The 25,269-nt window shown below is 39.1% G+C and overlaps 1 protein-coding gene across 4 annotated transcripts in view; it reads right to left on the bottom strand.

Moving 5' to 3' along the window:
* The window catches only part of LOC127476215 (collagen alpha-1(XV) chain-like), a 126,009-nt gene that overhangs the window by 28,827 nt on the left and 71,913 nt on the right, over window positions 1-25,269 (bottom strand). For all 4 annotated transcript variants that reach the window (XM_051798866.1, XM_051798867.1, XM_051798869.1 and 1 more), the window contains 11 exons: window positions 24,101-24,136; window positions 23,451-23,603; window positions 20,348-20,410; window positions 17,457-17,501; window positions 15,042-15,077; window positions 12,458-12,520; window positions 11,526-11,561; window positions 11,349-11,432; window positions 5,178-5,243; window positions 3,320-3,355; window positions 820-882 (listed from right to left, as the gene is read on the bottom strand). In XM_051798866.1, the coding sequence (XP_051654826.1) occupies window positions 820-882; window positions 3,320-3,355; window positions 5,178-5,243; window positions 11,349-11,432; window positions 11,526-11,561; window positions 12,458-12,520; window positions 15,042-15,077; window positions 17,457-17,501; window positions 20,348-20,410; window positions 23,451-23,603; window positions 24,101-24,136 (681 nt within the window). The remainder of the gene's footprint in view (window positions 1-819; window positions 883-3,319; window positions 3,356-5,177; window positions 5,244-11,348; window positions 11,433-11,525; window positions 11,562-12,457; window positions 12,521-15,041; window positions 15,078-17,456; window positions 17,502-20,347; window positions 20,411-23,450; window positions 23,604-24,100; window positions 24,137-25,269) is intronic.

Here is a 25,269-nt window from a genome sequence, read left to right as displayed (position 1 = left end):
CTTGATCATTTTATGCACTCTGTAAAAGAACAGGAAACCTTATGACAAAAATGGACTGGTATTTGTGGCCTGAGATGTTTCCTTCTGAATAATGAAGATGTTTTTCATCTACAATCCCATTTCTAACCACAATTAACCATTTCTAAGTCTTCCTTATGAGAAAGTGTGGTCAACTACTTAGAAAGAATAAGCTGAAAGTGTTTTTGTTTTTATTTTTTTATCCCCAAGATATTAGATGTATCTCTACCCTGCTTCCTGCAGATGGATGAGAAGGGGAAGAAAACCAGAACAGCTGCAATATTTACAAACTAGAAGAGTCGACCTTTAGTAACATCCCAGGAATGCTATAAAATACACACTTTTTATGAAGAAATAAGAGAAAGGATCCTAAAAAGAGAGCTCTCCAAGTCTTACATGTTCTTTGGGAATTGAAAACTGCAGCCTTCATTCTGTAGGCAAAGGAGGAGGAAAAGATCAATCTTTTTTTATTTGGCCTTTTGAATAGGATCCCAGAGTGTCAACACAGCAATCAGCTGGCAAGAAGAGGTCACTTCATGTTTAAGTTTGTGCAGACTTAATTGATAAGTGCACACTGCACTCCAGAATTTCAACGTGGGGGCAGGAACGTTAGCTCCTGGTGGAATTATATCAAGGGATGTTGTTTAGCACTTTCAATTTCCACCTAGTAAATTTTTCACATGAATTTATTAACATCACAATCCCTACTAAAGTTAGAATCAATTAACTTTTAACGTCACTAAGTATTTGCCATCTAAAACATTTCCCGTCATGTACTTTTCCCTGTGCATGTTCTTATACCTGTTGTCCTTTGGGTCCTTGTGATCCAGGCAAACCAGTATCACCCTTTGGTCCCCGAGGGCCCTGTGCAAAAACAAGCACATAAATCCATAGTGATATCTGCTGAGGATATGGAGCTAGGCCATCTAATTTTCAATAATTGGCAAACTGGAACTTAAATCACTCTGGTTGCAATCTAAGAATTCTTATAGGACTAAATTGCTCTTTGAATCATATTATTCCCTAAACCAAGTATCACATAGGGAGAATCTGTTAGAAAGAACAAAATGAAAAATCTCTGATGTTTATCACAGTGTAGATGATACACACATTCACAAAGGGAAATATGCAAACATTAATAACAGTGGAAATTCAATGTAAAATTCTCTATTTCCTCCATACTCTATTCTCTCCCTCCATGATCTTTCAGCCAGACTGATTTTCAACAGAATTTCTGAAACAATATTTTTAACAGTATGTTAAAAAAACCAAATTATCTGAAACAGAGGTTATCTATTTGAAAACAAGATAATTTCTTTACCTGTTCATGGTGAAAGCATTCCACTCAGATTAAATTGTGCTTTACAATCTGCCACTGTAAGTGCATTCAGAAGCAATTTTTTTTTTACCCACCAAGAACTAAACTCAAGTCTACACGATTTCTACATGATTCCATAAATGACAGAGAAACCACGAATTCGTTATACCACTTTCTAAATGGTATGAGCTCTTTTTCAAATGAAAAGTATTTTTAAGGAGTTTTTTCCTTCTTTCTTTGGTTTCCTATGCAGACCACAATACCCAGGACTCAATAAACAACCTTGTGTAGAATTTTGGACAATTTGCCAGCATTTTGTTAACATCTTTTGTCAACTTTCCCAGTTTTCTACTTAGTTATTCTCAGGCAAAAGACAAAGAATCCTTAGATCCTATGCATGCTCTGAACTGTAAAAAAATCATAACAAGGGAAAATAATTCCATCATGTTACATAGAATACGAATACAATAGTATGATCAATAGTATCTGAAGTTATAAGCTAGATAATCACAGAATCATAGAATATACTGAGTTGGATGGGACCTACAACGATCATTAAAGTCCAGTTCCTGGCCCTGCAAAGGACACCCCAAGAACGATACCATGTTCCTGAGAGCATTGTCCAAATGTTCTTGAAATCTGTCAGGCTTGGTGCTATGACCACTTCCTTGTGGATTCTGTTCAAGCACCCAACCATCCTCTGGGTGAAAACCTTTTTCGTAATATCCAACCTAAACCTCCCCTGACACAGCTTCATGCCATTCCCCAAGTCCTGTCACTGGTCACCAGAGAGTAGAGATCAGTGCCTACCACTCCTCTTCCTGTCATGTGGAAGTTGTAGATTGCAATGAGGTCTCCCTATCTCCTCTTCTCTAGGCTGAACAGACCAAGTGACCTCAGCCATTCCTTGTATGGCTTCCCCTCTAGACCCTTCACCATCTTCATTGCCCTCCTTTGGATGCTCTCCAATAGCTTAATATCTTTCTTATATTGTGGTACCCAAAATTGCCACAATATTCAAGGTGAGGCCACACCAGTGCAGAGCAGAGTGAGACGATCCCCTCCCTCAACTGGGTGGCGATGCTTTGCCTGATGCCCCCCAGGACATGGTTGGCCCTCCTGGCTGCCAGGGCACTGCTGACTCATATTCAACCTGCCATCAACCAGGATCCCCAGGACTCTTTCCACAGCACTGTTTTCTAGCATCTCTTTCCCCAGTCTGTATGTATATCCAGCGTTGCCCCATCCCAAGTACACAATTGGGCACTTTCCCTTGTTGAACTTCAAGTGACTGGTGATTGCCCAGTCCTCTAATTTGTCGAGGTCTTTCTGCAGGGCCTCCATGTCTTTGAGGGAGTCAACTGCTCCCCGCAATTGTTTATCATCTGCAAACTTAGCATCCCTTCAAGTCCTGCATCCAAGTTGTTTATGAAGATGTTTTTATATGTTTGCATGGTGTGGCAGTCTGAACACAACAGGGAGGTAGCACAGAATAAGGCATCTGTTGATACTATGGTTGCACAATTCTTACATGGTAGCCTTGGAACATTATTGTAAAAACATCATAAATGTTTCCTAAAGTATAAAATAAAACGTGTATGTCTCATAGGGCTTTACTGTATTCTGTAGTGGTAACAAAAAAAAGCCTAAATAATAACACAATTACATATACATACAAAGATAACTTCTAGAAGTCCATTTGCTCCATTTGTTTCTCCTTTATTGCATGGGTCTTTCCTTAGGTAGTAATTTTTCTTCAATTACATCTCGATTTAAACTACAGAACTGACACTGAGATAAGCATATCAGAGTATACTTCATTTCCAACAGAGTAAATTTCTACCACAGCTGGCAACTCCAGAAAGACCTGCCATCTCCCATATGAAAATTTACTAGACTTTGTGCAAATTGTGTACAATACAAATTTTTAAAAATATTAAACTAAATTGAAAAAAACTTAAATCCAAGGAAATTAATACTTACAGGAAATCCTGGTAGACCCGGCTTTCCATCTGGCCCCTGCAAAATCAAAACCCCCACACCTTTACAAACACATATTACAGACTTGCAAAACAGAATATGTGTTTTTCATATATTGTGTGATTTGTGAATATCAACTCATCTGCAACTGAATTAACAACTCCCTTCAGTCAATGGTAAAGTTGTGAATGCTCTGCTATGCTCTATGCTTCTAACTTAGCATTTATATTCAAAAACTGAAGAAACAGTGATTCAGAAAAGGCTGAAAAAAAGGTGACAGTTTCCAGATATGAAAGACGTGCAACCATAATTCAGCCTTCTTTGAATCTTTTCCAGATGCCAGCACAGACCACAATAGCCTGCCCACACTTGCCATTTTTCTCCTGGAACCCTATGGATAAAAAATAAAGTGTGTAATAGACTGTGAATAGAAACATGGATTGGGATCTGTACTGGGCATATTGTCCTGCTGTGATAACTGCAGAGACACTTCAGTTCTAGTTCAGATCTAGATCTAGAATAGCAGGATTTCTATTACGCTACCCACTATGAGCCTGCACCTCTTTCCTGACTGGGGTGAGCTCAGAGGCTGAGGTTCAAACCTTTCCCATTGCAACTGTGCTTCAAGCTACAGGACCTGCTTCTTTTTGTCACGCTCTTTAGGGATGTGACTCTAACAGCTATTACAAATCCACGCATTTCTGCTGTAGTTGAATGGCAATTACCTGTAGTAACAGAGCTCACAAAAGAGGGCCCATACTATCCTGCCATCCTATTATGTCCAGGGATTAGGAGAATCAGTTAGGAAACACATCTTCCATGAAAACAGTTTTACCATAAGCGCAGCTGGATGCAGCCACAATAACATGAAGTTGTTCTATCGTGTAACAAGCGGGAAAGAGCCATGGTAGACTAGCAGATGAAGGTTACATGCTGTTGTTGGAGCTAATGCCCTTCTTTCCCATTCAATGACAGACTTAGTAAATATTTGTTTGGGGACAGATGTATTAATAAGATATATGTTTTTTTCAGACTTTGGCTATGTTGAGTAAAATTCTACTGTTGGCTATGCACATTCTGGCTTTCCTTATTTCATCAGGGATTGAATATGATGGAGACAACTGTGCTCACAAACAAGAAAAAAAAGATAAAATAAAATACACAATGTCCACAAATGAAACTAGCTGTGAAGGAAGTTCCTTAATTTGTGGGGGTTAAGATTTTGCAAAGTGCAACACTTTTGGGCAAGTTTGAACAGACTCCACAGCTTGGAAAAGGTAGATTTTTGTTTGGATCCAGTCCTAGGAACTTGAAATCATTACCAAAAAGCATTCAGAATTTCAAATATTTGACTGAACTATTTTGGAGCTAGCTGCAAAACAGAACCTGAACATCATATCTCTTTTATCTCACAAAATTCCCAGTTTTTCATCCCAGCTCTAATTGCTGTGAGACTAAAGTCATACACAGGAGCCTAGCATTGCTAGTTGCAGTCTCAAGCAGAAATGAGCAAAATACTTCCATCCCAACATTTTGTGACTTGAAAAACAAGAAGTGAAAAAATGGGACAAATGCTATGGAAATCTTGGTCCCTGTTTTTTGAACAGTTATACATTTCTGTAATACTGAGCATATAGCTCAGAATCAGAGATAAGTCAATTTCTTTATTTCACACAAATGTGTAAAAGTAATTTTTTCACACAGAATTCAGTTCTGCCCTAAACTACTTCTACAGAATTTAGTGCTGAGGTTAGCAGGAACACAATCTTAAAGCACAGGAAACTCATCTCTAGTTGATACTTAAAAGGAGACATTGAAGATAGAGCAAATCTGAAAATTTAACAAAGCATTGTATACTCACTGGAGGCCCAAGCAGTCCTTTAATTACAGTAAAATTAAACATTCCATTTGTGTCATTGAGTAGTAACTAAAAAAAGGGATTAAAAAACAGGTTATTTCAAATTGATTATCTAAGGCACATACATTTTCAGAAATGTACAGAAAATTATCTTTTTATAACTATGGAAAAAACCCCCATAAATAAGGCTACAGTGAGGGCTCTCTACTTCTAATTTTGTTATACATTGGGAATAACAAAACATAGAATTTGTTTTACATTTCTTCAGTAAGGATCTCAGAATGCTTTTGAAAATTTAATTAACTCTCATTTTTAATTTGAAAGCTATGACACCAAATATTGCAGCCTGAAGTCAGTTCTCCTCAGCAAGACAGAGATCGAAATGAAGATTTTATATTCCAATATGTCACTGGCATTCTAAGAATGAATCAGCCTGACCAAACTCATTCTGTTGTAGAATTGAAGCTATAATTATATTCTGGCATCTCTGCATCACACCATGCAGTGCCATGTAGTGATTCCTAAGTAAGCTCTGATCACACTGCTGCGTCTGAAACTAGCTTGGATCCCCCAAACAGTATAGTCACTTGGATGTGGAGCAGCACCTATGCTAATCCGCTCTGAGTTTCAAGATCCCTGAACAGAGCAGTATAATAGCAATGCTATTATTCCTATCCTGGAATTAGTGAGCTCAGCATCAGCCCAGGATTTCTGCATAATTCCATCACAGTATCATAATAATGAAGGTGGACAGGGACTTTTGGAGCTCTGGTCCAACACTCTTCAATGCAGGTCTGAATGGATCAGGTCACTCAAGGCCTTGTCTAGTTAAATCTTGAACACCTCTAAGGATGGAGATGCCACAATTCTCCTGGGCAATCAGTTCCGGTATTTGATCATCATCAGGGTAAAAAAGTTTTCACTTGGAATTTCCCTTGTTCCAACTTGGGTCTGTTACATCTTATAATATTACACCTCTGAGAATAGGCTGCTTCCATCTTCTCTGTATCTTCTGATTAGGTAATTGTAGACAGCAGCAAAGCCTCTCCTTAGCCTGCTGTTCGCCAGGCTGAGCAGACCCAGTCCTGTCTGCACTCCGGTCCCCTGAACATCTTGGCAGCCCTGCATGGGCTTGCTCCATTATGTCAATATCTTTCTTGTGCTGGGGATCTCGCAGCTGGACACAGTACTCAGAAGCAGTCTTATGAATGCTAATCACAACTCTCTGAGTCCATCAATTAGACAATTTTCCATGTATTTTGTCATCCTCTTATTGACTTCATATGCCATCTGTTTGGTTATAGCAAGACTGTGGGAGAATGTGGGTCTACAAATTCCAGGAAAATTCCAGTGCCCATCCCTTGTCCACAGAGAAGCAAGGATTTTAATCAGGAATGAACTGCCATTAGTAAATCCATGTTGGCTGCTCCCTATCAGATTCTTGTCCTGATATTATGATTAGGTTTTCATTTTGGTTTCAGATAGCTACTGTTCTGGTTTAAATAGGTGTTCCCAATGTTATATCATATGGGCTTACAGTACAATTCAAGACCGACAATATGTAAGTGCTGATGCCACATAAATGTTCTAGGTGAAAAGATGTCCTTAGTGTCTTTGTCCTTTGTTTAATTTCTTTCACTCCAACAGTCCCATTGGACACTTTAGCCTTGTTTTGGATTCAGAAGTACATGCTGAATCTTCTTGGAAGCTTCAACTAGTGCATTTGCTTAACAGGCAAGCCATGCCATCCAATTCTATAAGGCTCTGTATGAAGTGCTATATTCCCATTCCATGCAGTGAAAATCTGAATTTCACAAGGCCAAGGCAGGGCATGCCTTCAGGTGCCAGGGATTTACTTAGCACATGAATAAACATATTGTCACTGAGGTATTGTGAAATCTGAATGCCTCTTTTTCTGCCTGTTACCATGTGCAGATCAATGCTATCAGATCACAATCTTTTCCAACATTTGTTTTGAATACAGTATCCAGGAACTGAGTTTAAAGCTACCCTGCTTTGAATAAGAGGTTTGACCAGAGATCACTTCCAATATTCTTATGAGTCTGAATACTATTTTTCTAATCTGGTGTGTGAAGTAGGACACAAAAGAGGACAGACCTGCTTGGCCACATCACACATCTTATGCTATGCTATGCTATGCTATCCTATCCTATTCTAAGTTATCCTATCCTATCTTATCTGAGCATGGCAGTGTATGGTCAACTTTCTGTGCTTTAAGGTCATATTGGCACGATTCATGCAGCTAAAGCTTGTTAATTTTAGTGGGTGCTGCTTCCCACTCCCTGTCCTCATGTTCTACAAAAACCACTGGAAAATCGTCAAATAAAAAGGCAGTTTAAATCCTGCAGGCAGCAATCCATCTCCCAGCCTGCATGAGCTCTGCTACACTGCTTCAGGGGTAGTGTGGTTCTGTTGGTCCCACTCTATTTCCAGTTGTATATTGCCCAGAAAGGGAACAGGACATCGGCTGCGACATTAATGACATTAATAAAAGAGTCCTGCTGCTGCAATCATTCTGCTTTATCTACAACTGGTGGCAGAAATCCAGGAGCCCTGGGTTTACGCTGTCTTTTCATTGTGGAATTACTCAGTATTCATTGTTTTTGGGCTCAATCCAAACTATACTGAAGTCAGTGGAAAGAATCCCAAAGACTTTGCTGAGCTTGGGATCAGGCACATTGTATATTTTATAAACAGAGTTGATCTGCAAATGGAAATTGTGGTTGGAAGTCAGAAACTGTACATAATGCTGAAGAAGATTTGAAAACACAGGGCTCAAGAGTGATGATTAGAGAAAAAGATTGTACTCTTTACCACCTCCTCCAGGTGTATGGTTATTTATCTTTGGGTTTGGGTGTGAAAATAGCTTTAATATCAACAATCCAGCAATATAACTCTTCAACATATCAAATTAGTTCAGAAAGTGAAGACTACAAAGTAAGGACGACCTTGTTTTAATATTTTCATCACTGTTATGTTTTAGGATGATTGTCTGGCTTGGGTTCTAAGTAAACCTTCAGCTTTGTATCCAAATGGCATGAATATGGTCTAATTAGAATTACAGAAAGAACACAGGGAACAAAATATTTTGACTTTTACTTTACACACTTAACATTAACCTTTATTCAGGACTTTTTCCAGGACTTTTGTTCCTATGGATGAATAATGGCAGCCAAATATAATTGTTTAAAAGTTTGAAATTTAAATCCAATAACATTTCTCTGTTTGAAATTACTTCTGTACTACGCCCAACTACATTTGTGTGATAAAATCATAGCAACAATTAATATGGTTTTCTGGTTATCCATTCATGAAAATGCACTGAGTATCAGAGACTGTGCTCTAAAAGAGCGAAATAGCCAATAAAGGATGAGAAATACCGATTTTAGTGTTTTGGAATATTGAAGAGCAGCAAACAGAGGGACACTTTTTAAACAGGACAGGTCAGAGCAGACTTCCTGACCAGTCACAGGAGGCAACAGAGAAGGCAGCAAGGATGGGAAGCCCCCAGAGACCCACAGTGCTGGTGGGTACTGCAGAAGCCTGGAAATGGCTGGAAATGGGTACTGCAGAAGCCTGGAAAACACTACAGACCTCAGTTCTATCTTACCATGTATTTTTACTGTGTTAGAAGTGGTTCCTGAAGGCCAAATCCCCTCAGTTCACATAGGGATCAAGTTAAATGAGGAGGAAAACAAGGTCCACTTTTCAGTGCAGTTCAGTCAATGCGCTATTGGCCAGATGCTGGGGAGGCCTGGCCCTGAGCCACAGCTGTCCACATCAGGTCTTAATATTTCAACAATACTGAAAGTGCTTTACTGCTTTTATTTTGGTCAAGAAGCATAGAATCTGTTTAGTTGTAGCCACACAGCCCTTTCTAAGAAAACATCCTTCCAACTCTGACAGAGCAGTCCACTGGAATTCTGTAGCTTGAGAACTATTTGTCCTTGGCTATACAATGGTTAAATGAATGGACTAAATGACCCTGACCTGGGGAGTGATCTCTCTAACTGCCCCATGGTTCACTTAAATCGCTGAATTGATCTCTGCTGCTCTACCCCACATCAAGCCAATATCCACATTACAACAGCTGGCACTGGTATTTATTTTAGTTCTGCAATTCCAACTGCCATTGATAGGTCTACTTGCAAAAGTTCTTTCTGTATCTGAAGCAAACTATGAAAGATGAGAGACTGAGCCAACAAAACGCACTTGGAAAATTTAACCTTCTATCTCAGCAAATGTATAAAATGTCCTGCTCTTACACAAACATTTGTGAGGTAGGTAGAATTCAATGTCATACATAGTGACATATACTTCCACACTTGTTTAATTAACTGTATCAAAATCCAGTACAGCAAGTCCTCAGAGAAATCATATGATTAACAATACAAAGGATTTGAAGCATATTAGGCTCTTGCTGTAACTCCCCAGAACACCTGTTTGCTACAGGTATATGAAGCCACCTATATTATGCTCCCTATTTTTTAAGAGAGCTTACTTCTAAAAATCCAAAGCATTTAGAGAAGGAAATGGGCTTCTGTATGGATTTGTAATACACCTAATGCAATACAACTTTTATCAGGCTCTATACATTTCTGTAATGTGTGGTAAAGGTAGTTCATACAGTAGTTCTGGAGAATTCACAGGATGCACACTAGGTTTCTTCAGGATGCACGCTAGGTTTCTTCAGACATAGCTATACACCAGACAGATGTGTGGACTGTGACTATCATGTGTTAGGGAGCCGTGCAGCCTCCAGCAAACTAGTGCCATTAGTTTGCTATGTCAGCTTCAGCAATATTTTTTACATTTCATATACATTTTCTCCTCCCTCTGAGGCTCTCACAGTGTTTTTTTCAAGTATAAATGAACTAAGGAGCAACACAACTAAGGAGGTTTATAATTACTGCAAACAGAGCTGTTTAATCACTGATAAGAATTAAGGCCCCACAGTGGCACCGTGGCAGGGCTGTGAGAAAGAACATGAAGTTTGCATGAGCATTTCTATCACAGCTATTGCGGAATTCCCTAGAAACTCCAACAGAAATGTTTGGATAAAGCTTGGAAAAAGTGTAGAGCTGGTGACAGTCCCATTTTGAGCAGGACTTCAAACTAGATGATCTTCACACAGCTAACATTTCCGTGAATCTACACGGAAATGTATCCTGAATTCTGCTCATCTACAACTCAGGATCCAAGATCCTGAGATTCAGCATGGAATCCCAGTAAATTTAATAAAGAAAACAATATTTTTGGGACTGGTTATGTGGCCTATGGGATGCTATATTTGTTCACAGTAGCAGAAACCTGAGTGAAAGCCTAGTTATTTCAGTCAAAAAAAGGTTATGTGTAGTTCAGCTTTATGATAATGTTGGAGCCAAGCTCCCCCTAATACAGATGTCTCAGCTGGACACTTTCCCTTCTCACAATCAGAAATTGCTTCTTACTGCCCTTCTATGCATTCCTATGGACAAGGCTGGCCATTTCAGGCACCTCCACCTCTCAGAGGTGAAGTTTCCTGCAATCACTCACAGTTTCTCCAGATCTTAATGTCACATCAAGCCAACTACAAGGATTTTTGTTGTCAGCTTGAAATGGGGTTCATCCTAATCTCTAGCCTTCATTACTGCTTTGCTGTATTGCTTTGCAAAGGCTGATATCCACAAAGCAAAACTAACTGAAAATGTACGTGCATCTAAAGGATACCGGAGAGTTTTTATGAGCTGCCAGTATTTTATCCTCTGGTGCTTTTGGCTCTTGCTTCCACAACGGAATCAGTGCTCTCGTTTGTATAGTGGACAACTGTCAGAAAACACTTCTCTCCCCTACATACTGCTGTGTCTTGAGCACTTTGCTTAGTTAAACATTCCCAGTTTTGTATTTCTATGTTGATTTTTATTTGAGGTTCACAACTCCTGCAGAATCACCTGAAGAGTTTGTGAGGGGTATGTAAGGTCTTTGCCCACTTTCTTTCTATTTAATCTTTTCAGAACAAATCCATTTGATACAGAGACATATTGAGATTCTTTCGTTTTAAGGAGTAAACTTATGACCTGAATATCAACAGCATAACTGCCAGTTTGTTAACCGGCTGAGCCCTCTTCTCTGTAAGATGAGTTACATACTTCAGTGCCTGACAAACATGCTTACCTCAGGTATTGCTATGACTGGTCCTGGTGGTCCTGGTGGTCCAGGTGGTCCCACAATACTGTTCCCATTCTCTCCTGGTTCACCCTGTTTCAAAAGCATTACATGTGGAAAACCTATATACCAAGTACTACATTTCACATAGGTTTTTTGGAAAGAATGAAATCCACACAATCTCACCTGAGGTCCTGGGTCACCCTTCTCCCCTTTTGGACCCTGTGTGCAGTAAAAAAAAAATTATCGTAAGTGATTTAAAAATAAAAATTGTGAAATATACTTTTTTAGCTTCACAAAAAGTGCAACAGCAAGTTGCAGGTATGGAATGATCATGATCAATCCTCAGCTCTCTCAAACCACACATGGGGCCAACTGGTTTAAACTAAGACCTTCTGAGAATCTGATGTTTAAAAGTATTTCCCAGAATTTTTGACAGAGTTCACAGACAACCAGAAGAAAATGGGTAAAAAACATTTAATTAGTTGGGAATTAATTCAATGAACCTTTCTTTCACTGCACTGAAATCAGCCATGCCTGGCTGTGCTGTCCTTTTCTAGCATTAACCACATCAGTTGTGTCTGGGATTTCCCAGTGGACCAGACAGAGGAACACAGGGGACCTAAACTGTCATCTTTCAGGTAGGTTATTTCTAAGCTTGATCAACTCACTGTGCTGGAGATGCAGACAGTTTGTCTGGCACGAGTGAGAGAAAGGTGTCAGGGGACCTGTGGGACTTCCCAGGCAAAGTGCTCTGTAATCCTCGAGGGTCTTAGGCATGAGAAATACATTAAAATCACCTATGAGCCTGTTAGCTTTCCTCTAATTAAAAGCAGAGCTGATTTCTGAATAATTAAAAGCAGAAGGAGCATCAAGGAATCAGAACTAGTCTCTAGAGATGCCTTTATCACTTCTGATTGATGAGGGAGACATGGGCAAGGGACACTGCTCCTGTGTTTGGTGTCTGAGGTAATTGCTCCAGGTTAAGTAGGACAAATGCTGCCCCAGCTCTCCACACATTGTTAGCAAGTACTGTTATGGCTCCTGCTAATCCCTAAGACATAGGTTTGGGAGCCAGTGTGTCTTATGTGATCACAGGTTATGATAGCCCTACTCACCACACCTCCGGGATGCCCAGCAATGCCAGGAGAGCCTGGTTTTCCATCTGTGCCCGGCATTCCCTGTCACAACAAATACATTGTTATTCTCTCTAAATTGTATTGTTTCATACAAGCAGGATGCTGCCACTCTGGGGAGGGACAGATATGGTTCTGAATGGACTAACAGGCAGGTTTGGGGGAGCATCTATGGAGTCAGTATTATCTCATTAGTCATCTGCTCTTTCCACTCCTCCTTCTCTTTCACCGTCTCCAGAGCAGGGTTGTGTTTTTTAATGCAGCTTCAGTCATTCTTCACTGCTCCCACCTCTGGTTAGCAAAAGAGTGAATTTTGTTGCTTTCCCCAAAATACATTTGGTGATTTATTTCCATCCTTCAGTTAGGTGACTCTCAGGCTGGAGGAAGAGAAGGGAGAGGCATTTCAGGAGTTGGTATGTGGGGCAAAAAGGTTTGATAGCCCCCGCCGTAGTTAAATATAGGACTGTGTATGACTGCTAGGAATCTGACAGTCACACTATTCCATGGGAAAAACAGAAGCAGAAATGATAATGCAGAAAAAAATGGATAAAAGAAGGCTCTTAAAGGACCATATAAACAGTGAGCTATAGTTTTTGCATGCTTTTCTCTGTGTCGTATGAAAGAGCAAAGGAAATGACACAGAGCAACCTAATGATTCATCCAAGTGACCAATTAGCCCTCTTTGGTTTTAGTAGGGGGGCTTTTTTTGTTTGTTAGATTGGTGGGGGTTTTTTTGGTGTTTGTTTTGTTTTGTATGGGGTTTTTTGTTGTTCAGCTTAGAGGATTTTTTTGCATTTTTTTGTTTGTTTAGTTGGTTTTTTGTTTGTTATTTTAGGAATAGGCTATTTTGGTTCTAACCTTTTGATCTGCTTCAAGAAAATATTTTTGAGGTTTTTACAGTAGATAGCAGCATAAGAGATTTAATGTGTCTACTTCATTAAGAAAGGATATTCTCACTTATTTCTGGTTTTTGTCTGTGATCAGCAAAATGTGTGGCTCAGGAATAAAGTTTAATTTCTGAAGCACTATTTTTCATTTTATAGACAAGTGCAAGATAAAAGGTGTCTCTGAATGTTAATGGAGTTTAGGCATCCAAACAACTACTGGGATTTAGGTATCTGCATGTCTAGTAAAAATGGTACTTGGGACTTAAGTCTCTCAGTGCTTGTGGGGAATTTTAAGTATCTATCTGCAGCAAAGGTAATTGGGCAGAAGAAATAACTTTGGACTAACAGTATTTCTGCAACACAGTATTGTCATTTCAGGCATGTTGGTACTTGCCTGAAAAATTCCTACTATTACAAACGCTGAATAATTTCTCCCATTGATTTTCCTAACGAAATTTAAATTGGAAGAAAAGATCCAGGAGAGGTAAGATGCTTTATTGCAAATAATGTATTCAGAGGCATCCTGATTTCTAACTCCCTCCATATTTTAAGAATGTAGTTCATTGCTCAAATATAAGAGGACTAAGGTATTTTTAAATCTGAAGATTGAAAAGATAGATTGATTATTTTTTAAACAGTCCCATAGACACTCCATCTACAAGACATGCCTGAAATGTACTTATCACGAGACAATAATAATTACTAGAACAAGGACCTCAGAAGAAAGCATATGTATGTAGAATAAGTAAGAAAATATTCTGTAGTCTCAAACAGATTAAGAAGAGTTAAACAACTGTCCTATGTGTCATGCATCAGCTTTAATTATCATGCTGAAAAATATCTCTGTGAAATGACAACACTCAAAATATGTACAGCAGATGGATTTTATGGCAAGCAGAGTCATGCTACATTGTTGTCTGTTTTAAAAAAGTAAACAAGCAGATGCTGCTAGAAGACTGTGATAATACTCTCGTAAATACTCAGCAAGCATAATTGCTTTTATCTTGTTTCCTAGAGCAACTCTTGATTTCAGTGCTGTCCCAAATGCAAGAGAAGATTTTATATTTAATTTTATTTATTTATTTTATCTTTTCATTTTCTATAAGTTACATCAGCGCTCTCTGGTGGCTTATCCCTGCAAAAGGCACTCAGGTCAGCCAGGGACAGCAACAAGCAGCACAGACACAAACAGAAGTTTTGAGGTGGGCTCCGAAAGGAGTTTAAAGTAGAATAGGCAGGGATAAAGATAGCGATGAGCCTGCACAGACCTGTGTCACGGGTGAAGTGCTCTGGTGTGGGGTGCGAGCTACACACCATGATATCAAGGAGTAGGAGGCATGTGGAACTTAGTTTTCTATATATAAGCTTGGCTGATTTTAATTTTTGTTCTGGTGAAAATGTAAAGGGCCTCACAAGACACCATGGCACCCTGCACCTGAGGCTCTAAAATGCAAATTTAACCATATTTTAAGCAGAAGTCTTAAGCACCAGCTTAAACTGGCTCCTAATAATCACAATTCAACAGAGAAAGGGTTTCGTTTTCCCAGAGAAGCCATCCTGGACTTCAATATGCTGACAGAGTAAGAAATGTGCATTATCCTCTGAGTGCATTAAGACATGAAAGGAAACTGAGGAAAGAAATGGATGAGGTTTTAGATTGGATTAAATAAACTTCCCACCTTTGAACCTGGTGGACCAATGTTGCCTCTTTCTCCCTGAAACAGAGACACAGTATGGCTCAGATATTACAGTGAACAATAGCTGCAAGGATTTTAAACATACATGTTTATACTTTCCTTACAAAAAAGAGAAACTAAATGTGGTAAAATGGGTAGTAAAAACACAGTGTATTTTTGGTAAAGTGATGCTCAGCATACATTTGCGAATTGGTTCTGGGGGTTTAATCTCCCAGTTGCCACCCACATCTCAACAGTTTCTGGTCACCACACATTATTTTGCTGAGCATCTACCAAGCCACACACCTGGACTTTCATTTTGATGTCTGAAATCAGCACATGGTAACATTGCCCAGATCTAGCAATGCAACCATGGCCTTATGCCTCTGCAAAGGACTCACCATGTTCCTTCAAAACAGTTAACTCAGTTTCCCCCACACTACTGCTCTCTCCACCTACCCAGCCACTACATCACACCACTGTGTAATGCGCCATTTCACCTTTGGGACTGATTCCCACTGTTCCACTTAGCTCTAAGTGGACATGGTTCCTCAATTTCATCGCAGACAGAGAATATGCAATTTTGTTTACTTCATTTGAGATAGAGAATACAAGCAGGAATAAATCATCAAGGAGCTACAGCCATTGCCTCAAATGTTATGCTTATGCTTGCTGCTTTTTAGGAGTGCTTATATTCATGAGTGCATGAAGACTCTAGACTGTTTTTTAATGGAAACAGTTTTTCATAATAATAAAAGTGAAAGCAAAATTTGGATCTATGCTTACTTGCTGGGAAAGAGAGAAAACAGATCGCAGCAGGTCCTCTCTGACAGCTGTACTACTGTGGGATATTTGAATGGTGAAGGCTGCATGAAAGAGAACGATACCTTCAACTCCTCGTGATGCATTAGCTCTTGGTTTTTGGAAGTGGGTGGTTGTTGTATTTTGCCACTGTTGCCTAGTGAAGTAATTTATAATCATGAAAAGTGGGTGTAGAATTCATACCCATGAGAATGATAGTGTATTATAACCACTTTATATTAATTTTGCCCTAGTATACCTGATTTTGTAAGATGTCAGGCAATATGTTCCTTTCTGTTTCTCCTGTATCTTGGGGATCAGTGACAAGACTCAACAACTAAAACATTAGTGTAGGTGATGGTGAAGTCTCTTGGCTGAGGTTTATGACTATCTTCTCAGTCCCGGTCCAGTTCCTGAATCCTAGGAATCATGCTACCTCCATTTCTGAAGTCTTTGTAAAGCAGCATTTCTTAGAAACAAAATTTCTAGCTAAGGGCAGAGAACAAGTTCTTAACAAAAAATCTATTTTCAGCATGGAGACTCGGCACCTCTCATGTGCACAGAGAGGCATCATGTGAGAGCACATCTATTCTTGCCAGTCCTTTGCAGCATCACTCATCAACACGTGTTGTGCAAATGTTCATTTTTTCACTCGTAAGTAATGTGCTCCAGCATTAACAGGAGTAGTACTCGATGGAGGGGCTTTTTCAGCCTTACAGGCTGAGCTCCATAGACTCTAGACATAGGGGGCTGGTCAGATCTTTGATGGCTATTGTCCTAGGAATCAGCTGCATGCAGTTATTGCTGGCAGTGATTGTTGCTGTGTGTGAGTTCAGGTGTAAATTTTAGGGGAACAGGAGGAGGGCCCCCACCTACTGTCTTCCATTTCCCGCTCTCTCAATGCTAATGTCATTTCCCAGGGCAATGAAGACCTTGAATTTCTTTAACTTCACGTTAAAGTGCTGAAAAGGTGTTGTCATGCTGTACTTTTAACCTGAACAGTACTCAAGCTTTATGTAGGAATAGGAAAAGCCACTTCCTGTCTAAGGTCCCATTCTGAGAATCTGCCCTTTTCTTCTCTGGTTTTTCATCTCTCCGTTTTTTCCTCATGGGTTACATAACCAATAGCAGCACCAAAGTGGAAAAATTCGGTCACTACTGAGCTCAAATCCAAACCAAAGCAAAGTAGTCATGACACCTCCCTTCTTGCTCCCAACACCTTCCAGAATGTTTTCCTATCAATTTCTAGGATCATGCCAGAACATCTCCTCCTGCAGATTTCTCTTTCAACAGCGTACACGTAATCTCTGGGAAACCAGACTGATGTATAAGTGACCAAAAAAGAGAAATTGCCAAATGTTAAACACAAATGCCATGGTATGTAATGGCCCGTCTAGGATTTACTCATTGCTCTGGTGTGAATATGAAATAATTCTAATAATAAACATTCTGGGTAGATACTCAGTGTAAATGGGAACAAAACTTGTCTAATACTTAATTAGTATACGAATATTAAACAGAAGATGTTTTGTTCAGGCAAATTCTGGGAATATAGAAATAAAAAAATATCAAAAATACATGCCAAAGCCAAATAGATTATCTTTCAAGTGTTTGTACCTTTGGTCCTAATGGTCCACGCTGTCCTTGTCTCCCTGCAGAACCCTATAAAAACACAGTGAATTTACTGCTAAATCTGTGTAGCATTTCCTAATAATTTTTGTCAGAAAAAAACCTAATTCACAACCACAACTGTTACAAAAACAATGTTTTTTTGTAACAGTATCAACAGAGAGTAATAAAATATAAGCATTGTTTTAGGGTGGTTGTTCTGACAAATACTGCCTTGCTCTATGTTATCATGCAAAGATCTAAAGATTTCTTCTTACGAAGACAACTTTAGTGTTGTCACGGAATACTTCACATATTTTTAGAAAATGTTAGAAATAAAGTTATTCAATCGCATTTGTTGCAATTGCTTACAATTTTTTGAATTTGGTTTCTTGGCTAAAATTAACATATGTTACCAGTTTAGAGGTAACACAGTCTTGCTTGGTTTAAAAGCAGTTTCCCAAAAGGTTTGTTTCAAAAAACATTTGGAAATGCGAATTCCTATCATGTCTCTGTATGGTGACATCAGTTGTAAAGTACAATTATGACTCTTTGATGGTAAAATGGACAACAGTTCATTATTGATCACTTTCAAGAGTTGAATGGAAGAAAAAAAGGAATTCAGCAAAGTGATTGAGTTGTCTTTATCCGGAACAGAAAGGCACTAATAAATGCTAAATAATGCTAAAACACAAACAAAACTTTACACTGATCTGTGGAAGAAAGAGAATAGAAACCCTGGAAATGAGAGCTGAGCCCACAGACAAAATAAATTTGATACTTCTACTTCAAAACATAACAACTATTTTCTGATAAAAGATGAATAAAAATTTCAACAGGTACAAATATAGTGCCAATAAATGTAATTTATTTCCTACACATAGTTATAGTAAATGTAATATATTTCCTGCCAAATGCTTCGAGTTGCAACCCTCTTAGAAGCAGATACTCTGTTTTCACCCGAACTCAACTGGGGACTCTGGAGTTCTCATGGGTGTAAGTGGCTCATAATGCAGTAACAGTTAGTACATAAAAGCATTTTCATGATTACAACAAAATTCTTATTTACCTTTTTTACTGACTCAAACTTTGCAGACTAATTGAGCAGTGATAGGAAAATTTTTTTCAACTGCAACAAGACATTTTTTGAATATTTATAGCTGAGTCACTTGGAAACAAAGCCTGTTATAAAACCAAAAATGAGAGTAAAGCTGTCATTAAGGCAGGTCAGAATAGGGAATTTTGGCCCTGGTTTTGGACATTAGCTTGTTTCAGCTAACAAATTCAATTCTTATTTTTGCAACTTAATTTGTGCCACTTTTTAGTATCCAGGAAAAGGTATAAAAGGGGTCAAAGGTCTCTAAGGTCTTAAACTGAGTCAGCTATAACTTCAGTGACTCATGATTATTAGTACTTTAAACCAACACAACAGAGAGCTGCTCAAAGTCACTCCTGTCCCCAGTGTTCAGTTAGTTTCTGATGACTCATGGAATCATAGAAATAGGGTTATACAGGGCCTGTGGAGGCCACCTAATCCAACCATCCCCTCAAAGTAGAACTGTCACCAGCTCTAGATCAGATCAGTGTCTCTGTCCAGCAAAGTCTTGATAACTTCCAACAACAGGTCTTCTGCAAATTGCTCCAGTTCTGCACCAACCTCCCGATGAACAGGCTTCTCGTAAGTCTCAGCCTGAACATCTCAAACTGTGAATTGTGACCACTGTCCCTTGTTGCACCATCTGACACTACAAGGAACAGTTTGGCTTAATCATATTTGCAGTTGCCCCTCAGAGACTTGTCAGCAGCTATCGGATCATGCCTTGGTCTCCCTTTTTGCCAGACTAAACTGGAGCTCCTTCAGCCTCTCCTCATTGGCCATGGACTTTAGGTCCCATGTCCTCTGTACAGGTCTCTGCTGGACTGTGTTCTCCACATCCTTCTTGTAGTGAGTAGAAGAAAATGGTTTTGGTACTTCAGTGCAGCCTCACTAGCCCTGAGGGAAGGCCTGTAACAATAACATCTCTACATCTGTATCTTTCTGATACATTCCAGTACAGGGTTCACCTTATTTGCAACGATTGTGCACTGTTGCCTACTGTTCAGTCTGTCATCTATCATAACCCAAGGTCAGCAGCAGCAGCACTTTCTCCAAACTTGGACAACAAGAGCCATCCTTACAAATCTATGCTTTGAAAGTTCAAACATTTCTTTTGGAGTGAGCACAGGGGCAGGACATCTGAAAATCAAACTAGAACAGTGCAGACAGTTCTGTAAGGGAAATGCTGGATAATTGCCTGCTTTGGGAAAGGCATCATAGGCTGCAGTTTTGATGATATTGCTAAGAATGAAAGTAAATCCAAATGATCTGTAGGCACTGATGCATTATATTCCCATATTCCCTACTTGATTATTTAAAGTGTCCCATACTAGCAAAAAATGTCCTGAGACACAGTGATGGAGGAAAAAAAGCATCTCTTTTTCTATGACATTGATCCACACTACTGGGAACAATTTTTTAGTTTCAAAGTGGCATGTCAGATTATGCACATTTGATTGTCAAACTACAACATTTCAGTTTCATTTTCATATACGTAATTCATCTTCATATGCAAGAAGGGAATCTACGGGGGTAAAAAAAGAAATAGAGAGCTAGATAATATCATCCCCCTATATGATCCTTTAATAGCTCAAAAATACACCAGAGTAGAATCTAAAAATCATTAGCTAATGAGGTATCAGAGAAATACTATTCATATTCTTTGGAGGACACAGTTGTTGTAATACCATTCTAGAGCAAGTGAATCCAGTCCAGTGTAGAAAGGAGGACATTTTTGTCTTGAAAAAATCTCTCAACAACCCAACAACAAACTACACTCCTTTCCCCCAAAAAATCCACTTACCTTTGGCCTCTTTGATCCTGGAATTCTGGATTCACTTAACAGGCTACCTGATCCTTCCATGTCCTAATGGAAGAGAAAAAATGCTACAGAATTTAAGAATTTAAAATTTTGTAACTGCTCTGTTTTCTGGAGTCCTGTAAAAACCAGAAACATATATTTTTATCTTTTCTCATTAACCTTTTTTTTGACCAATGGATGATGTTCTTGAGATAGGCTCCACTCAAATGTGATAAAACCATATTGATCTTCCTTACAGAAACTCTGTTCTTTACTATCTTGCCAATTTGACACCATTTCTCCAGCACTTCAGGCTGCACAACACCAGGCAGAAGTGAGACAACATCACACTTTTAAGTATGTACTATGTTTAAGCATTCTGTAGCAGTATTTTTCTGTTTAGCATTTACCTACCACCCAGCTACAGAAACACCATAGGTAAGGGTTACAGAACGGACTTATGGCCAGAAGAAATTGCAGACAGTTTGGTAAGAGCAGCAATAATTTTTCGCAAACGAAGATCCTTCCTAATTGAATGCTGAACTCCTGCCTAAAATACAGCTTACTGAAACTGAGCAGAAAAAAAATGTTCTTCCATCACAAAATTGTATAATTCATTATGTTGAAAGGGATCTCAGAGGCCATCTAGCCCAACCTTCTATTGAAAGGAGTGTCAACACTAAATTCAAATCAGGTTGTTTAGGGCTTTGTCTCCTCAGGCCTCGGAACTTTCCAGGGATGGAGACTTAAACCTTCTCCAGACTGAGCAAGCTTGGTTTCCTGGGAATTTCCTTATAAGTCATCTGCTCCATCACACTGTCCATTGCCATGACCTTCTGTTGAATTCAGAAAGAAGTCTGTGTAGTGGGAGTCTTTGAGAGCAGCATCCATATTTCTGTGGAGATTTTCTAGTAGTTTTAAAGGAAACTACACAGAAAGCAGCAACCTCCCTCCAGCTTTCATTGTTTTTGACATTCCAGATCCATGGCAGAAGCAGGAGCTGCCAGTTGCAAAGCAGCAAAGAAGTAAAGTTGCAGGTTGCCATAATTACCTCTTTCACTCCCAGCACCATCCCTGTCATGCTCCTATCCCTTGTCTTATGCCTAGTCTAGACTTGTCTAGATGTGCTTCAAAACATCTGGATGAACCATGCCAGCAGGAAACTGTTCACTTGCTTTTAGCCACAGTTTTAATTGCAGTTGTGCTGGCTTAATTTTTGCCTTTTTCTGAAAAGAGAAAATCTTAATCTTTCTTTGTTCCACTTCCTTGCTCAGAGCCATACAGCTTTCATTTTCAACATCAGTGCTATGTGTTGAATCCTCTCACTTTCCTTTACATCACTAAAATGGCAGAAAATATGCTCCTTTTTGGGTGTGGGATCATTCTGGGATGGTTCTCTAAACTTTAAGTAAATTAAATTGGCTTGCTGAAGAATTGATGGAACGCTGCTTGTTAGTGCATGTGAAGGGCAAGCATGTATCAGGAATGTCTGAGATGGGAAAAGGAACAGGAACAAAGCAGAATCTCTACCTCTTAGTGACCATGAGCCCTTGTATCAATTTGTCGTGTTTAGAGGACCCACACTCCTTGCCTACTTAGCTTTATGCTAGTTAGTGACTTGAAATGGCTAGGATTAGCATGAGTGTGATGCACTCTGGAGACGGTGTAAGGGAAAGGGTGGGAGACCAATTAGATGAGCTTAAGCTGCTACTGAAGGACAGCCTAATGCCGAAGTTATGGAAAACATCAGCTGACCTGACTCCACTGAAAATGAGAGATCTAATTCTTTTGCCCTTTCTGCCAATTCCACAGGAGCAAGAGAAGCAGAAGGAATGCACAGCTGGAATCAAGTCCTTCCTTTTGGGGCCAAGGAAGATTTTTCATGTAATTTCACCTGAGACTGAATGTTATTCAGACTTTCATTCTGCTCCACCATCAGCCATCAATGTATCAAATACCAACAGAAAATGTCCTTATATTCTCTTTGTTAAACCAAACACTCACTGCTTAGGGTAAACCACAAATTGTGTTTCTGGGTCCTTTCCCTTGACTGCTCTGTGCCAGTCTGTTTTTCCCTTTAAGAGGGTGCTTGATGCCTGCTTTATATAACACCATCTCTTTTGACATCTGCATGTTTTTAATGGGTTTATCAGGTACCTTCTGCAGCTCAAACTGTTCTTTTGGCAAGCATAAGTGCCAGCAAACCCCATGCCATTTGGTTTTTGCACATAGCTGATCACAGATGCTAACAAGTGCTAACAGGAATGTTTTGCAGAAACAGTCTTACAGCAATAAACAGACTGCCAACCAAAAAGTAGTGTCACCCTAACAAACTGGCAGACCATGGTGATGCCTTAACAGATGGCAGGGGTGGGCATTCAAAAGATCAGCTAGAACTAGTAAGCCTGTTTACAGTAGTATTCCTCATAGTGAAATGACAAATATGCCAATTTTGCTTGGACTAGATGAAGTTCAAGATAAAGCCAGTTAAGATATTTTTACTGCAGTTAGAGCTGAGATCCTTCTGTGTTTGCATCCATAATTTTATTTTTTAATAGAACATTTTTCTTCTATGTAGAACAGCCCATGAGGTCAGAAATGACCAACATGTGTCTCTGTATTTACACTTTACACCATGCCATGCCTAAACTAAACTTGTGGCCTCATGAGTGACAGCATGGGAAATGCCATAACTTTAGGGGGGCCTGGAGTTCCCTTTTAATGAATACTGTCAGGTCTCTGTGTACATTTTGATTGCTGCTCTGAATTACTTACATAAGAAAAAGTGATAAAGAATTTTCCCTTGTAGTACAGTATTTGAGTATTTTATATTAGCAATGATATAAGCATCAAAAATAGTACCTGAACACTGTTACCACTAAATTCAATGAATATTGCCCAAAGAAGTCAATTACTTCCATGGTCTAAGCATGGCCAATTTTATGGTCAAATGTAAAAGGAACTGTAGGCTACTCCTAGGTAAATTTCAATCTAGAAAAAATTATTCTCCCTGTCATAAATTCATCCTCAAATACTTGTAAAATACACAGGTGATCCTGGAGGAAATATATTCATACCTATAACAAACTCCGTAATAGCAAAGTACCTCAAATCCCAAGCTATAGCTTAGTCCTGGTGGTCCAGGAGGTCCAGGGGGTCCAGGAGGCCCAGGAGGTCCTGGTGGTCCAGGTTTCCCAGGAGATCCAAGAGCACCGGCTTCTCCTTTGGGGCCTATTGATCCAGTGACTCCAGTATCACCCTAAAATAAAAAGTCAGTCTATTCACATACTAAATGTGCATAATTAGATGCAAGTAAGTAGATATATAGAATCCCAGAATGGTTTGGGTTGGAAAAGACTTTCAAGCTCATCTAGTTTCAATCCCCATGCCATGGGCAGGGACAGCTTCCACTAGACCAGGTTGCTCAAAGCCTTGGTCATCATGAAGATGATCGGTCACCTCTGATCATCATGGCCCTCTCCTGGATTTGCTCCAACAGTCTTTGTCATGCTGGGGGCCCCAGGGCTGGACACAGTACTCCAGGTGTGGTCTCATGAAAGGAGAGTGGAGGAGTATCACCTCTCTCAACCTGTTGGCCAAGCTTCATAAGGAAGTATGTTGGCCAATTGAGAAGCCAAGTTTGTTGACTTCATTAGGTTTCACAACAATAATCTTTTAGGCTTCTCATCCCTTTTTCAGTAATGTCCTGTATCAGAGTGATACTGTCACTCTATAAAGACACTGTCTTTTTGTTACCTTTGGACCAACAGAACCAGGAAGACCTTGATCACCCTGTAAAAGAAAATCAATACTAAATATTTGCAGTAAGAGCATTAGACAGGCAACAAAAACAAATTTATAATATTTTTCCTTAATAAAAATGCTACAGATTTCTGTGTTATTAATCTGATGTCCTTTACGTGAATGTCCTTTATTTGAAACATCAGATCTCATAGTTAAAAAGAAAACTATTTTTAATTCAGGAGTTATAATAACATATTAACAGCTCTGGTCTGATATGCTGACAGAATGCAATATTGTATTTTAATTATTGCTGCAGATTTTAAAGGTTTGGAACACACTTAGTTAAGCATTGCAGGTCACATCCTCATGCTTCTGAACGCAAATGTCAAAATTCTTATGAGATATAAGAAGTGGAAACTGATCCCACACGTTGTCTAGGGCACCATTCCAAACACAGGATGTGATGAGTAGTATGATTTTAAGGTTCCTCTGCAGCAATCAAGATTTTGCCAAGATTTGCTTTTATACACTTCACTTACATACTGGTTTTTTCCACTTCTAGTTCATTGAATAGACAGAAAGTCACAGCATGCTAATACCTCTTTTCCAAATTGCACTGAATCTAGTGGAATTAATTGTTATATTGGCAAGCTCCTGTCCTTACTCACTCAACAGAAATATTAATTTAGTAAGGTTTGAAAAAAATGAGTAAGCACCAGGAGTAAAATGATAGTTTTCTTCCAAAAGCAACGGCAAAACCCTATGTCAAATGTTACTCCAAGGAACAAACTGAATCTATTTTCAGTGCATCCTGCAGTTTCTCCCTGTAATCTTCCCTGGATTAATTAGTAACAATTATTAAAATACATACTGTAATATAGATTAAATCAAGGTTTTCAGAAAAAAATTAGAAGTAGAAATGCAAAAAATTCTATTATGCCAGTGTGCTTGGGATTGTATTGAGCAGATGCAAATATGTAGTACTTAATTTCTGATTGAACTTTTATGAAATTACACAATGCAGCAAAACACGCTTAGTGAGGCAAAGCATTTGAGTTTTGTCCTTTTTTTGAGGATTATGCATTTTTTGAAAATCTACTGTCTCTTCCAATCACTTCCCTTTCCACATCAGTCTCTTCCTATAATATGCAATTCAGATTCAGTTTACTTCAGCTAGACTT

This window comes from Manacus candei, unplaced genomic scaffold (genome assembly GCF_025592945.1).
Source record: "Manacus candei isolate 608988 ecotype Guabito, Panama unplaced genomic scaffold, ASM2559294v1 h1tg000049l, whole genome shotgun sequence".
In the NCBI taxonomy this organism is placed as follows: Eukaryota; Metazoa; Chordata; class Aves; order Passeriformes; family Pipridae; genus Manacus; species Manacus candei.
The sequence above is the reverse complement of the archived record's forward strand: the minus strand, read 5'-3'. Positions and strand labels throughout refer to the sequence as shown.